Raw genomic sequence first — 15,385 nt, 5'->3', positions numbered from 1 at the left:
GGGCCCAAGGTTAGGAATGAAAAAGCATTCATACAGAAGAAGATGCTTTGAGTCAGTCTTTCAGAAATGTAACTGGTCATGTGTGCATGTACACAAAACAGAACCAATATTATTTCAGGATAAAACATTCTGGACGACTTTTAGGGAAATTTCAGATTTAGAAATGATTTCTGATTCAGTATCTACTTGGTGTGCATTAGCACTTGGCTAGGAGAGCTCTTCATACTCTAATCAATAACATTTAGATCTCCCATAGGTATGAATCACAGATCCTTACTTTATGAGTACACAGATATGGAATGATTTCTGCTTTCTCAGGGACCATTTATTCTGAAACAAACATGAATTTCATTGACATTGGCCTTTATATTGTATGAAACCAAGTCAATATATACAAATCAAGAAATATCCAAAATTGACCCCATTTCCATGAATGGTGGGGAGAAAATAGCAGGTAGATTGTTCCTTGCAAAGAGGGTTTTACTGCAGAGTCCAGTTCCTCTGGTTCACAAAGCTTCTCTCTCTCTGGACATAAGGATATTTGTACATGGGAGCACCAAGTCCTGCAGTGTCCCCACGGGGAAGCCACACACGCACCGGGACTCTACCCTATGCTACATCATTTCAGTATTTCCATTCGAGCGTCCTCGAACTGGTCACATCACCTGGCAGAGCTCAAGTATCTCAAAGTAGGCATCAGTGCTTTTTCAAGTCTTCTGTTTTATCCCAAAAAGCCAAGAGAATTTTGCATAATAATCATATATGTAACATTTTTTTCAACACAGAAAAATATCCTCCCCTATCCCCAAAATCTTCAGTTGAAACCCTCAGTCTTCTGGAATCTTCTGCTGACCCTCACGTGACTCGAGCCTCAGGGTAAGAAGCACAGGCCTGGGCAATGGCTGACAATCTTTACCAATGGAAAGAACACCAAACTCTTGGGTCCTGCATCAAGGCGGCCCCACTGTTTCAGATGATGGATGGTAAAGGCAACAACTGATTTAACAACTGTTAAATCTTCTGCTGCCACCTCAGCCCAAACACTCACAGAAGTTCTAATATACCCATCACTGGTTGTACACTCTCTTCTGGGGACTGTTTTTTATGTAATTCTTTTTTTAAAAGATTTTATTTATTTATTTGAGAGACAGAGAGTGAGCGTACAAGGAGGGGGAGTTGGCAGAGGAAGAGGGAGAAGCAGGTTCCCCGCCGAGCAGGGAGCCCGAGTTGAGGCTCAATCCCACCTGAGTGGAAAGCAGACACTTAACCATCTGAGCCACCCAGGTGCCCCTAAACTTATATAATTCAAAACAAGCTTGTAAGACAGATATTAACATTAACCCAAATAAGAAAATGGAGGTCACACAACTAGGAAATAGAGATCTAGCTCACTTCCAGGTCTGCCCTTTGCAAAGTGCATTGTGGTCTCAGTCATGGTTCTCTGCCATCCTTAAGGAGCTATGAATATATGGTAAGTGCCATAAAATGTCATGATATCCAATAGGATTGCTTAATTACTACTCCTCATCATCAGGGTAAACCATACAAATTTTTAAAAAGTTTACCCCCTAACCCCCCAGGTTTTTAAAGTGGTAGGTCACACAGAAGATTAAACATACCACCTTCTTAGGCATGTTCTTCTCTTGCCAATATGGTGGATGTTCCAGATCACTGTAGAATTAAGTCTAACCTGAGGTTGAGCTTTCAAATTATTCTGTTGTTAATAAATTACAGACTGTACATCTTCACACTTAGGTACCCAGTTTTTCACAGGGTGATCCAAGGCCATCTAAAAGGATTAGACAAATCTGGGGAGGGACTATCATTTATTCAGGATGAAGAGGAATAAGAAACCAGCAAGTTAGATGCCCTAGGAGCATGGTTTCCTAATTATTCCATGTATTTATACCCTGCCCGGGGCCTGGACTAACCAGGTTATGGGCATAAGCATCAATATGGAAAAGAGACACTCAACTCAACCCTGACCCACTGTAGGCACCAACGGGCTTGGTATCATCTCCCAACTTGCACTGTCAGTCCAGTCCATGACCCCTCCTGCACAGCGTCCTTGGCCCACACAGGTGGACAAGGATGTTCCCACGCAACAACAGGAGCAAAACCAGGGGCCAGAAGTCACAAACCTGCTCAAGAGCCCAGGCCGCCCAGTGTTCTTTAACCAATCATTTCTGCTAGCAGTTGCTCATAGCCACAGTAGGAATATCTAAGGCTGCCCAAAGCCAATGTTCAAGGAGGTACAGAAATCACCTGAGAGGTTTAAAAAAAAATACAGATTCCAGGACCTCAGGGATTCTGGAATGTTTTTAATAATCACTCCAGATGAAAAAGCTACACTGTGTGTAAATATTCCTCTTCCACTTTTGGTATGGGCTTGTCCTATACTGCACTGTAAGCACCATGAGGGTGGGGATTGTTTTCATCTTCTTTCTATCTCCAGTGTCCAACACAACGCCGTTACTGAATGAGGAATGGTTAAAACATCCTCTTCACATCAGAGATGAAGCCCTGTGCTCTGTCCTTTAAGTTCCTGAGCACAATGTATTGCATTTGATTGAACCTGGGAGATGGACAAAGCTGACTTAATCCTAGTGGAATCTGAACCCAGACTTGGTTGAGCATTATTGCTTTTACCAGAACGACAAGGTGAAGAACAAAAAGTGAATGTATTACCAGCATTTCCAGTTCTTATAGAAGGATGTGTGTTTAATTCTTCAGCAAGGGACAGACTTAAACCTTACCCTTGCTCTGACTAAGTCTTGTCTGAAGCTAAGAGGAACATGGTGGCAGCATGAAATCGTTCAGGGTTCAGAGTGGTGCTGGTCCCACTCTGCCATGCGGATTCCTGGGGTAAGTCCAGAACTTAGGGCTTTCAACTAGCACCTCAGCTGAATCTGATGAAAATGTCTCCCAGCCGTGGTAGGTTAGCACCTTCATGGGCCTGTCAGCAACACTGACTTTCTGCTCAGAAACCTTATGGGCAGGGAAGGGGTGGCAGAGAGAAAAAAAACTTTATCAAGCTCTGGTGAGAGTGAAATTTTATAACTGGAGGAACGTAGGTTGGACACAGGAAAATGTTTCCTTGGCAGGGTAGTTAAGTACCTGGAAATTTGGTGGAGTGTTGTAGCACTCACTTCTCTGGAATTTCCTTAAAAATAGGATCTTATAAATAGGCTGAGGATTGGACCATATGTCCTTCTAAATATACTGTCAGCTCCATATTTCCGCCCTGCTGTGTGTCATTTTCATACTTTACAGAGGTGCAGAGCTCTTAAGGGTGGGAAAATAAGACGTTAGTTCATGCCATCCTAGCACTGCATTCAAAGCTCCCCATGAATTGACTTCAATCTACTTATCTAGATTGCTGGGTCCCTTCACTACCCACCCCTGCCCCACACCCTCTCACTTGCCTCTGCCTGTCACTTATGTTAGGCTACCACCTGCAATGTTGTCTAGCTGATTCACAGCAATATAGTACATTCAGAGGTTTAAAACACTGAAATGCTTCTGTACTGGTTGGGAAATAATGACTGTACCAAGCCCCCACCCCCACCCCTTTCCCTTTTCTGGTGCTCTGGACCCTCCCCTGGAATCCCTACAGTGTGGTAAATAAAGAGTTAATGCCTGGCACAGCAGGGGGCTTCTAAGACACAGATGGAACCTACTCCTCCATGCTGTCTATTGAAACTATTTTAGGTATTACCTCTGGCTTCCATATTCCCAACACATCTTATTTTCATACCTCTGGGCTTTCCCTTGTGCTGTGCCCTCCCTTCAGAGTGTCCTTCCCTTTGGCCCTCAACCCTCCTAAAACTCCTCTCTTATTTCTAGACTTGTGATTCAAACACAGCCTTCCCCATGAAGTTTTCCCCCAGCCCCAAATTCCCCTCTTAAAAACCACCACTCCCTTGAACGTCACCACAAGGCCGTTTCTTCAGAACCCCTTTTATAAATAAGCTCTATATTGTCTTGCTTTAGTTATTTATGCACAAATTCTAACAGATCTTCTTCTCTCACTCTTGACAATTTAAGAATAGATTTATAGATAAAGTGTTATTGCTCAATAAATTTCCGGAAAGCTGGTCCCTGGGCCAGCTGGTCATCCCTATGAAATGAACACAGTCCTACCTGGTAAAGCCCCTCCTATGGGAGAGCACGCTTTGGCTACTGAGGGGCTTGGTATCCCAGCACCTTAGGTATGGCTCAGGAGGGCTACAGGGAACCTTAAAAAGTTCAGCATCCAGGACTCAAAAACAGAGGTAGTAGAGTCGATGTATAGACCAAAAAAAAACCTCTAAAAACAAACAAAATGGCCTACAAATAAACAAAACAGAAAACACCCTACCCATCAGCACACAGGGCAGAGAGGTTTCCTAATTGTGTTGAGCGTATCTCTTCCCATAGACAACAGCCCCACCTTCTCCGTGCTCACCTGCCACAGCAGCTGTGGGACAGACCTGCCAGGACACCTTGACCTTCCTTCAGTTTCTTGCTTCTCTAAACTGCCTTCCTTTTACTTTTTGGTTTCTAGCCTGCCATTACTTTGAGAAGCAAGCAACTCAACACCTCTTAGGTTGTGGACCTCCTGAGGCTAGGATCAAACCTTGCCTACCACCTCACTCTCCATAGTATCTAATGATTATATTACTAGGCACCTAGAGCACTTATTACATGCCAGACTGTGTTGAACGCACACGACCATACCAACTCATGACATCCTATTAGGTACTGTCATGAATCCCATTTACATGTGGGAAAACCAAAGTGACATGATTTGGCCAAGCCACACCTGAGGACCAACCCAGCCAGGAAGTCTAGCTCCACATCCACGTTCTTAACTACTGCTCAATGTCTCATAGGCAGCAGGCATACAGTAAAGGTTTGCCAAATATAAAGACAAGTGCCTGTCTGCCTTGGGGGGGGGGGGGTCCTTGCTTAAAAGGACACTGGCTATTTTAACAGGGATTTATGCAAGCAGTTCCCCAGATGACTGAGAGCTAAGTCACCACCACACATGTCCTGTTGAGCCCCAAGCAATGGTCACTGGGGAAGGGGAGGAGGTAGGCTCTACTTAGGGGTATATGAATGGGTACCGACAAATGCCAGGACTGTGCAAAGGGTCTCGGGGAAAGAAAGGCTTGGCAGTAGTTTGGCCACTTTAGGAATGATAAATTTACCCCTATCATTAGAGCAGAGAGGTTTGTGTGCGTGGACGATCAACAGGGAGCACGCTTGGGCATTTCTTTTCTTTCTCCTCCCGGTGCCCTGACAATGCCTGCCTGTCTTGGCTTCCAACCATTTGTAAATAGCTCATAGCTTCCTCTGGCCTCATGGGCAGAGTGGAGGGGGGCCGGGGGCGGGGGGAGGCGGGGAGCAAGGAGTCATTTATCACTGTCAGGAGATGTGCTACACACAGCAGGGCAGGCTCTCTTCCCTGCTGCTCCTGCAGCTAGAGCTGCAAATCCTGAAAGGATGCAGAACATGCACATCGCAAATAACGGTTCATCATCTTAGCTCCGGGAGCCCCGAGAACAGCCCCTCCCCACGTGAGGCTGACCAGCTCAGACTTCAGCCCCATGTTGCACTTGGGACCCGAGGACTTTTTGGGTGCCTGTTCCCTATCCCAGCCAATGCCCATCCTGGACAATCCACAGGGTTAAAATTCTCTGGAATGACATCCAAGCCCCTCCCTTCTCTACAAAGTCGGATTTCCAGATTGCTTTCAGCAATCAGATTGCTGCCAAGGTGGCCCATAATCATTAAGTTATGAAAATACAAGTTTCTGGGAGGAAATTAATACCAGGTTTAACTAGGGAAAGGCCTGCTTTCTTGTGAAGTAATTATAAAATTAAAATGTGATATTTCTCTGGTGGGTTTAAAAAGCCTCCCCGTGAGATCTGTGGCACGACAGTAATGTCAGGATTTGCACCAAGACGGGACCGGGAAACCCTTTGGTGCTCCAACGACGTTTGCCAGTCAAGAGACATCTGCAGGTAGGTTTCCAAAGATTGGGTTAAAAGTAATTAAAAACAAAAAGAGGGAAAAGGACAGGGTTTGAAATTTCCAATTACTCTTTAAAACTCAAGAGTCAAGCTATTATAGAAAATGCAGGCTTTCCAAGGAAGATTAATAATGCTATGCTAATTAGACCCACAGGCATGGCCAACATATAAATTCAGGCCCAAAAGAGGGACACCGTCCCTTTAAAAACTGCCTGGGGATCAGTGGAAAAGCTAAGGAGGAGTGTCAATTGAGGCTGCTTTAATAGGTGGTCCTCGGGAGGATAAAGCCTGGGGTTTCTGTAACAGGGCTTCTGTGCTTGATTCAATAAATCAATTTATATTATATGCGGGTGCAGCTCTGGAGTTGGCTTCATAAAGCATTCTGTGGCATTTCTCAATCTGCTTATCCACTTCCCTGTCAGTCTGCCTGAATGTGCTGTCAGAGGGCATTGAAAAGAGCAGTAAAGAGTAAGATAGAAGCCTCATCTACAATATTTGTAAAACTCGACCCAGTAGCTCCAGGCCATGCTTGGGGCTGCCTCCAGTGATTTTCTTTCCAGAAAATGCTTGGATTATTGGTAAGAAGCCCAATGCCGTGGGGCTGTGGCTCTCATCCCTGAGCTGGGTTCCAGGCTGCAGATGGAGAATAGAGTTCACCCCAAACAGAATGGAAAGGGTTGGAAGTGAAGTTGCTTTTTAAATCAGACCCTCAGGATCTGAAATACTTCCCCAAGAAGTAGAAGGAAAAGCAAGAGGAACCGAAGTGCCAATGGCCGGCACCAGTCCAGCAGGCAGCGGGCAGAGGCTGGGCGAGGGAGGTAGGCTACTGACCAGCAAAGGAAATGGGTCTTCGTTCAGGCTTCAGGCTTGCCAGCAGGCTTGCCAAGTAGTGATGAGCTGGATTGGGAGATGAGCTGTCCCTAAACACAGTGACTGATGCCTCTGAAGATCTGAAAAGTGGACCGAAGCCCATTACCCAGCCACCTCCGAGGCTAGCAAGCAGTGGGGCCAGAAGCCATAGATGTGGCCATGCCGTTCTACTCATTCGCCCTATCTGGACTCAGCTGTCTTTTTTTTTTTTTTTTTAATCCCTTGCCATTGGGATGTTCAGTTACAGACAGCTTCTTGCATGTCCTCCCCACACAAGTAGACTCATACCCTTACATTATCTAAGTAGCAGGGCCATCCAGTAGAACTGCTTGTGATGACGGCAACGCTCTCTATCTGCACTGTCCATTTCACCAGCCACTAGCCGCATCTAGCTACTGAGCAATGGAGATGTGGCCAGTGTGACGTGGGAAAAAAATTTTAATTTTATTTAATTTTCAGTAATATAAATTTAAATGGCTACATGTGGCTACTGGCTACTGTGTTGGAGAGCACTCAGAATAGAAAAAATATTTCCTTTGCCTTCACAAAAGTAGTAAGTACTAAAAGGAGAAAATGGTGGTTGACCCCGCTTGCTCCCAGTGGAAAAATCTCTGATTTGCTCATAGTTTTAAAGGAAATACAGGAGGGGAAAACGACCCTGATGTGTCATCAAGTTAGAATCATAAAGAGTTAAGGGTTGCAAGAGATCAAAATGAAAGATTACCATCACTGGAATCTTTCTATTGGAATTTGTCTTTTCTAGAAGCTCTGAAAAGCAGAGCAAAGCCCATCCCCCACCAGACAGAGAGGCTGGCAGCAAGGGGCAAAGGAAGCATTTTACAAATGAGAGACCTAGGCGCCCAGGGTTTGCCCAAGACTCGAGAATCTTGGCAGAGCAAGGGCCAATACCCATGGAGCCCATCTCCCAAAGCTGTAAACTCTGTACTAACTAAGCCAGGCCGTCTCAGGTTACAGGTCCAGGCTGTTCTCTGAAATAAGACCATCATAAATGTTAGAAAGGCTTTGCTTAAGGAAAGAATTCTGGTGTACTTTACTCATAACCAGAACCATCTGGAAGCAATCTTGCATTCACACGATGGACTTCTCTTCCTCTTTGGCCCTGGCTCTCTACAAATCCCATCAGGCCAGGAACAGCTGCTGGAGAGCCTGGCTGGACGCCAGGGGTGTAGCTATAGCCCCCCCCCCCACACACTAATGTCCTCCTGGGCCCCCTGCTCGCCCGCCGCCCCCCGCTCATGTGCCTGGACACAGCGCACGACGAACACTGAACCCACATGAGAAAGCTGAATCACTAGCAGGCCCAAGAGCTGGGACCCAGTGCCACAAAGGCAGCTGTGAGAAACTGTTGTTTCAACTCAGTAACACAGATGCTTGCCAGCAAATTCCAGCCTGAGATGGCTCAGAGGGCTGCAGGTCGGGCCACAGAGCTCACACTGCCAGCTAGTGTGCATCATGCAATAGCAGCTCGACACAAAGGGCTGGGGAGGAGAAGGAGGAGGGGCACCGGCTTGCAACGAGGCAAGGCCGGATTCCAGCACGAGGACCAATGACACCAGGCACAGAAGGTGAGGCCTGGGCCATGTCAGAGCCCGACCCTGTTCCAGGGGTACTGTGAAGAAAATGCCTTTGTAAATCAAACTACTGGGCAAGCAATCTGAGGCAGGCAAAGGGGAGGTGTGAGAGCCAGGGAAGAGACTGGTTTCATTATGAAGGTGCTGGTGACAATAACCTTTTGTCCTCTACACATTCTGGGCCTGCCAAGCTGCTCCACGGTCTCTGAGAAAGCATGAGGGTGGAAGAGAAAAGCTCCCCATCAGGAGGCAACACACTCATCCTTGATGATGAGACAAGGCCCCCCCCAGAGCTGACATCCTCTCCCACACCTTCCTCTCTGCTGCAGACGCACCACGGAGAGCTGCCATGATGCTCCTCGAACGAGAGCAGGCAATTGTCCTCAGCACGGGAGACCTGGTTCTTAGAAGATCTCCCCCACCAAGAGCACCCCCAAATCACACACAGACTCTTAGGGACAAGCGTGAAGTCTCATGGTTTAATTTGGCCAGCAATATAGGAGGTCGAACAAGGAACTAGAAAAGTTAGTGCCTCAGCAGCTCCTGAAATGCTTCATTCATCCCATCCTCTTGTTTAAAGGACCGTCAGGGAGACACTAATCCTGGTGGATAGGGGTCCCCCTGCTTAACTTTATGTCACAGCTCAAAACTGAGTAATTAGGTCTACTCTTACCCTGAAGAAAAACGGACTGTTGGCATTGTATCAGAAAGAGCTCTAGGAGTCAGAGACCTGGGATCTAGTCCTTGTTCTGACACTTGCATTGGCAGAAGCTGAGCAAACCACCTAATCCCTCGGAGTCTCCATCTGCTCAACTGCAAAATGGGAACAAGAAGGAGGAGTCCTTCAGCATTGGGCAGTTCGGCACAGTAAACAGTGTGTACCCTCAAGTAATGCTGTCTGGGTTCACATCCCAGCTTCTCCCATCTTACTAGTTATGTAACCCTGAAACATAGCCTCTCTGCCTCAGTTTCCTCATCTGTGAAACGTATCTAGTTCATAGGACTGTTATCTACGAGGAATCACCTTAAGCTCTCATTGTAGGGTCTGGCCCTTAGCTCTTCCCATAACTGTCAGGTAGGCCCACTGCTGTCATGATTCGTGGGGGGCCCATGGGGGGAGATAAACATTTCCACCACAAGTAGGTATTTACTACAAGGATTAAAGGGCTTTGAATTACATGAACCCTTGATTTGTAGAAGGGTTTCGGAAAAACAAGTTCATAGGCCGAGGCTAATTCTGAAGCCCAAAAACATAAAGGAACATGACAGGAACCTGTGTCCTCGAGCGTGACACATACCAAATACCCACCAGACCACCTTCAACCAATTCGAACCACTTGGTAGTAATTTAAGGCATTTGTGGGAAAAGAGCCACAGACCTTCATCTCCCTTTCTATAGAATGATTTGCCAGCTCTTCTCTTTCTACAGACAACTCAGAAAGGCAGCAAAATGTGATCCCATTTTTTTTTTTAAGTCTAAAAGGTAACTGCCAGATCTGAGGTTTCTCATGAGAGGTTAAAACGATTAAAAAAGGAATTCATTAAGGTTGAGGGAGGGAGTTTACAAGGGCAGTGGTCTAACCTGGTTCTAAACTTCCCCACTTATTTCAACAAAGATATAAAGAGCTCTCCTTTTTCTTAAGTGTCAATTTCAAGTCAAAAGAACAGGTAGGAAATACACAAAGATATACATAAATCTCTGCTCAGAGCCAAAGCTGGAGCCAATAGCCGCGTGGGGAACCATGCTTAAACAAAGCAGCAAATCATATCTGACTGAAGCCATTCTCAGGCTTGGCTCCTCAATCACTCGGTACCTTCTGTGGAGTTCCATACATTAAATACAGCTTATTTATGGACTGCTTATTTTCTTAGGATCATGCTAACACAGTGTGTGTGTGTGTGTGTGTGTGTGTGTGTGTAAGAGAGAGAGCAGGAAACTGCGTGTGTATGGATGTGTGTGTGTGTGTGTGTGTGTGTAAGAGAGCAGGAGACTGCGTGTGTATGTATGTGTGTATGTAAGAGAGAGGACACTGCGTGTGTGTGTATGTGTGTGTGTTTGTGTGTAAGAGAGACAGCAGGAGACTGCGTGTGTATGTATAAAGTTGGATGTAATCTAGTCCCTGAACTTATCTACATTTTAAAAATTATAAAATGGGGGTAATCTTTAGCCATTTGTTTACCAAGTGTGTTCTGACTGCATAAATCTAATTGGCCTTCTGGCATAGAAAGAACACACAGACGGCCTTGCCTCAAGCTTAACTTATCTCAGATGCAAGCAAGCTCCTTATTCCCACCCTTCCCATCCGCCATCCACAACTGCCCGCCCTCTCAACTGCAATCAATCACACCCTTTCCTTCCTTCCGTCCAATAAATAATCCCTGGCCATTCACTGGGTGTCAGGCACCAGGGGAGGGAGTGCCCCCCTCCTGGGGGATTATAGGCTAGCTGAAAAGACCTATTTCAACAGGTAATTGGAGTAATTAATGACTTACCCCTTACATTTATCTCTGGACTAAATCATCTAGGTTCTTGTTCATTTCCTTCCTTCTCCGTTTTCTGCTTCCTTCCCTCTATTTGGCTCCAGAGACTTCACACACGTATTTCTTTCTTTTCTTTCTTCCTTCCTTTCTTTTTCTTTTTTTCTTCTTTCTTTCTTTTTTAAAAGATTTATCTATTTTGGGGCTCTGGGTCGCTGAGTCAGTTAAGCCTCTGCCTTGGGCTCAGGTCATGATCTCATGAGAGAGCGAGCATGCATGAGCGGGGGGAGGGGCAGAGGGAGAGAAGCAGAATCCCCGCTGAGCACGGAGCCCCATGTGGGGCTCAATCCCAGGACCCTGAGATCATGACCTGAGCTGAAATCAAGAGTCAGATGCTTAACCCACTGAGCCACCCAGGTGCCCCTTCACATACATATTTCTATGCTGGTTTTCTTCTGGCTACCTAAATCTGTTTTCTCTCATCATTCTCCTTCAAACTCCTTAGGACTGCCTTCCTAGAACATTGCTTTCATCATTCATTCTCCTCAGAACACACTAGCACAACCCACAGCCTCCCACAGTAAATGTATTTCTCTGCCTGCCTTCCCTTATCCTCAATTATGTTCCCTTGATACCACAACTCAGTGTGATTTCCCAGAGAAGCTCTCTTTCTTTTTGGCCATCTTTCTCACTGTCTCTCAGATCCACTCTTTTTGTTTATTTGTTTGCAATCATGGGGATTCCTGACCTAGGACACCTTTCCTTCCATCGTTCTAAACTCTGCAAAACCTAGACTAAACCCCACCACACTTTTCCAGCTAGAGTAGCCCTCACCTTAAATTTCTCTGTGACAAGTGCTGATTTTGCTGATTCAATAAAAATGAACTTACAAAGAAAACCCAGTCAGGTAAGAGTAATGATTCTGGGGCCCCAAAACTCCAGAACCTCAGAGCTGCAAATAGGGTGAGCCTTTTCTGCCAAATCCACTCGTGTTTTAGAACAGGGGTAAGTATTGTAGGCTTTGTGGATCATACAGTCTCTATTTCAACTACTCAACCACCTTGTTGTAGAGTGAGGGTAGCCAAAGATCAAATGTATACAAATGAATGTGGCGGTACTAAAAACAATTACTTACAGAAAGGGGCCGTGGGTGGAATTTGGCTTTGGGGCCATAGTTTGCTGACCCTGCACTAGAAGAAGAGTGGATAGTGGTGAAAATCTTTTCTTTTAGATGGTAAAGGACAACCGGAAGTGCCTCAGATCAGCCCCTTATCTTCCCTAGGTAGCTCAACTGTTCCCTAGGAGTATATTCCCAGCCTAGAAGTCACTACCACGAGAATTTGGGCTGTGGCCATCTGTTAGAGCTATTTTGGTCAATGAAGAAGAGATAATGAAACTACTTCTTTGCCTAAGCTGGAGATATGTCAAGGAAAGAGTCCACTGTCTCATCCTCCTACTTTCCTCCAGACTGGAAGGACGCTCAGGGCTCAGTACCTCGGGGCTAACAGCAAACTTTCACTCATACTTCCACGTGCCAGGCCCTGCACGCTCTCATTTAGTCCTTACGTCAGTCCTATGACGTAGATGTACTTTACCTCGTATCTATTTCTCATATGGACGAAACAGAGGTCTTAGTCCGTGTTAGCCACTGATCCACTACAGAAATGAATGTGGTGCTTACAAAGGTGTGCCGTGGGAGTAAGACAACTCTGGCCGAGATTCTTTTTTTTTTTTTTTATTCTTATGTTAATCCCCATACATTACATCATTAGTTTTAGATGAAGTGTTCCATGATTCATTGTTTGTGCACAACACCCAGTGCTCCATGCAGAATGTGCCCTCCTCAATACCCACCACCAGGCTAACCCATCCTCCCACCCCCCTCCCCTCTAGAACCCTGTTTGTTTTTCAGAGTCCATCGTCTCTCATGGTTCGTCTACCCCTCTGATTTCCCCCGCTTCATTCTTCCCCTCCTGCTACCTTCTTTTTTTTTTTTTCTTAACATATATTGCATTATTTGTTTCAGAGGTACAGATCTGAGATTCAACAGTCTTGCACAATTCACAGCGCTTACCAGAGCACATACCCTCCCCAGTGTCTATCACCCAGTCACCCCATCCCTCCCACCCCACCCCCCACTCCAGCAACCCTCAGTTTGTTTCCTGAGATTAAGAATTCCTCATATCAGTGAGATCATATGATACATGTCTTTCTCTGTTTGACTTATTTCACTCAGCATAATACCCTCCAGTTCCATCCACGTCGTTGCAAATTCTGGCCGAGATTCTTATCTCGAAATGAATGTGAAAAAATAATGAAGATGGCTCATTACCTCTAGTCCTTACAATAACCTCTCAAAGAGCATATATTTTCCACTTTATTCTTGGAAAATTAGGCTCATAAGGGTTCTGCAGTTTATCCAACTTTGTCTATTTAGAAAGATCAGAGTTAAGATTCACATCCACACCCGTCTGGCTCAATAAACTGTTAGCTCATTTCTTTGAGCTGCTGACCAACTTAAATGTGTTTTAAAAGCCTCAAAAATGCTTGCTCATCTAAAGTGAGGATTTATGTCAGCTTCTTCGGGTCTCATGTCCCTAGGGAGGGCCTCAGAGAAGCACCAAGGCCAACCGACACTGTGATCTGAGGACTGGTGCCGAGAACAAACTGCAGAAGTGGGCACGGCCCCTCTTCCTTCACCACCAACCAAGTCTCTGGCTGTACTACCTGATTCAAACGGCATAAATGGCTTTTTACGGTGGTGACGCTTCCCTCACACATACTGTGGTGGTGCTGAGGCAGAGGGAGGCATGTTCTTACCAGCCTGTCATATTAAAGTCCCTGTAGAGCATCTTCTTTCCAAGTTCCTTTCTCTGTACTCTCCTTGGAAACTCCAAATGTGTGAACTCATTTCCCAGCAAGTGAGGCTGCATGAATGCCTAATAGCAAAAGAAAGGAAAAAAAAAACCACAAACACACATATTTAGAAGAAAAAATAAGACTCAATGATGTTTTGCAAATCAAGACAGTCCGTATTTCAAAAACAAGAAAATTGTTCTATTTTAAGGGAAATAAACAGATTTACAAATCTACAAAGAGAGTTATCAGCAAATAAAAATCACCAACTGAATTTATAAAGGGATGTAACTATTTCATTTCATGTGATAAATTAATTGTAATCAGAGACACAGATCACTAAAGTCAAAAGAAAAAGAAACTGAGTTTCTCCAAAAGTTCACTTTTTAATTCAAATCCATGACTGTTTCATTTTCCCGAGCGGCATGTTGATGCAGCAAGAAAGCTCACCCTGACTCTCCTCTTTGGCTCTCTCTGTTCTCCTACTCACACTCTTGGCGATCATGGCCTTGCCTTTGAAACCTGCATGTGAATCTCCACATGGACACAATGGCCCCAGAGAGCAGGTTGGGGCTGGATACACCAGACGGGAACTTTCTGTTGGACTCCTTCCATTTTGCTCTGCAGTAATTTGATCATGTAATTGGAAGACTATTCCAGAGCAGATGGCTTCTTCCCCTCCCCCAAATCTCTGTTCACACTACAAAAGTCTTGAGCAAACAGCCACTTAGGGAATTGCTTTGAAACAACAAACAGTCTCATTGTCACGTTCGAAATTCAAATCCGGCTATCCAAGAGATGAAATGCTCAAGTATTAACTTCCCTGCTCGAAGGCCACACACCATAAGCAAACTTGCATTGAAGCCTCCCCGCACCATGCTGTATGCCTGCTTATTAGCAGTGTGGTGGAATGGATCCTTTCTCTTCCTCCCTCCCTCCCCTCACTCTCTCACTCTCTCTCTCTCTCTCTGGCAGGGAAGAGTGGGCAGAACAAATCATGACCTGGCACTGTAGGAAAGGGATCCCTGCCACAGGACAGATGGCCATGTCTTCAGTCTACTGGAAATAGGCATCTCCCACAGCCTCTTTCCCAGGACCTGACACAGGCAGATCTCCTGCTGATTCTCATGGCGGTTTGGAGGTTCATTTGGACATTGGTCATCCTAAGCTAAGCCTATCAGGAAACAGAGGAAGCAAGCTGAACTGTCACCAGGTTGGCTAGGCTGGGCCAGGTAACGGAGTTCTGAGCAGGCTTGGAGACATGGCAGGATAGTACTGAAAAGAGGAAGCGTCTTTACTTCCTGCTGTAGCCCCCAAAGTTTCCAGGTCTGGCAGAATTCTCGATCATCTTTGAGGGGCTCTTAAACCTCTGCTGGGGTAAGGGTTGGGCTGCTGATGAATATCAAGAACACTTAAACACTGAGTTTGACAGAGAGGTTCCCTAGGAAGGAAGGAAGGAAGGAAAAAGAAAGGAAGGAAGGAAGAAAGAAGGAAAGAAAGAAAGAAGGAAGAAGAAAGGAAAGGAAGGGAGGGAGGGAGGGACGGAGGGAGGGAAGCTAATACTTCATAGGG

At 45.6% G+C, this 15,385-nt stretch overlaps 1 protein-coding gene across 2 annotated transcripts in view; it reads right to left on the bottom strand.

Moving 5' to 3' along the window:
- The window catches only part of PPM1H (protein phosphatase, Mg2+/Mn2+ dependent 1H), a 244,476-nt gene that overhangs the window by 57,140 nt on the left and 171,951 nt on the right, over positions 1 to 15,385 (bottom strand). For both annotated transcript variants that reach the window (XM_035002242.1, XM_035002243.1), the window contains exon 6: positions 13,778 to 13,896. In XM_035002242.1, coding sequence (XP_034858133.1) covers positions 13,778 to 13,896 — 119 coding nt within the window. The remainder of the gene's footprint in view (positions 1 to 13,777; positions 13,897 to 15,385) is intronic.

The sequence above is a fragment of the Mirounga leonina genome, unplaced genomic scaffold (assembly GCF_011800145.1).
Source record: "Mirounga leonina isolate KUSES-001 unplaced genomic scaffold, KU_Mleo_1.0 Mir_126, whole genome shotgun sequence".
Lineage (NCBI taxonomy): Eukaryota > Metazoa > Chordata > Mammalia > Carnivora > Phocidae > Mirounga > Mirounga leonina.
Note: the sequence above shows the minus strand (reverse complement) of the source record. Positions and strands in the feature narration are given on the sequence as shown.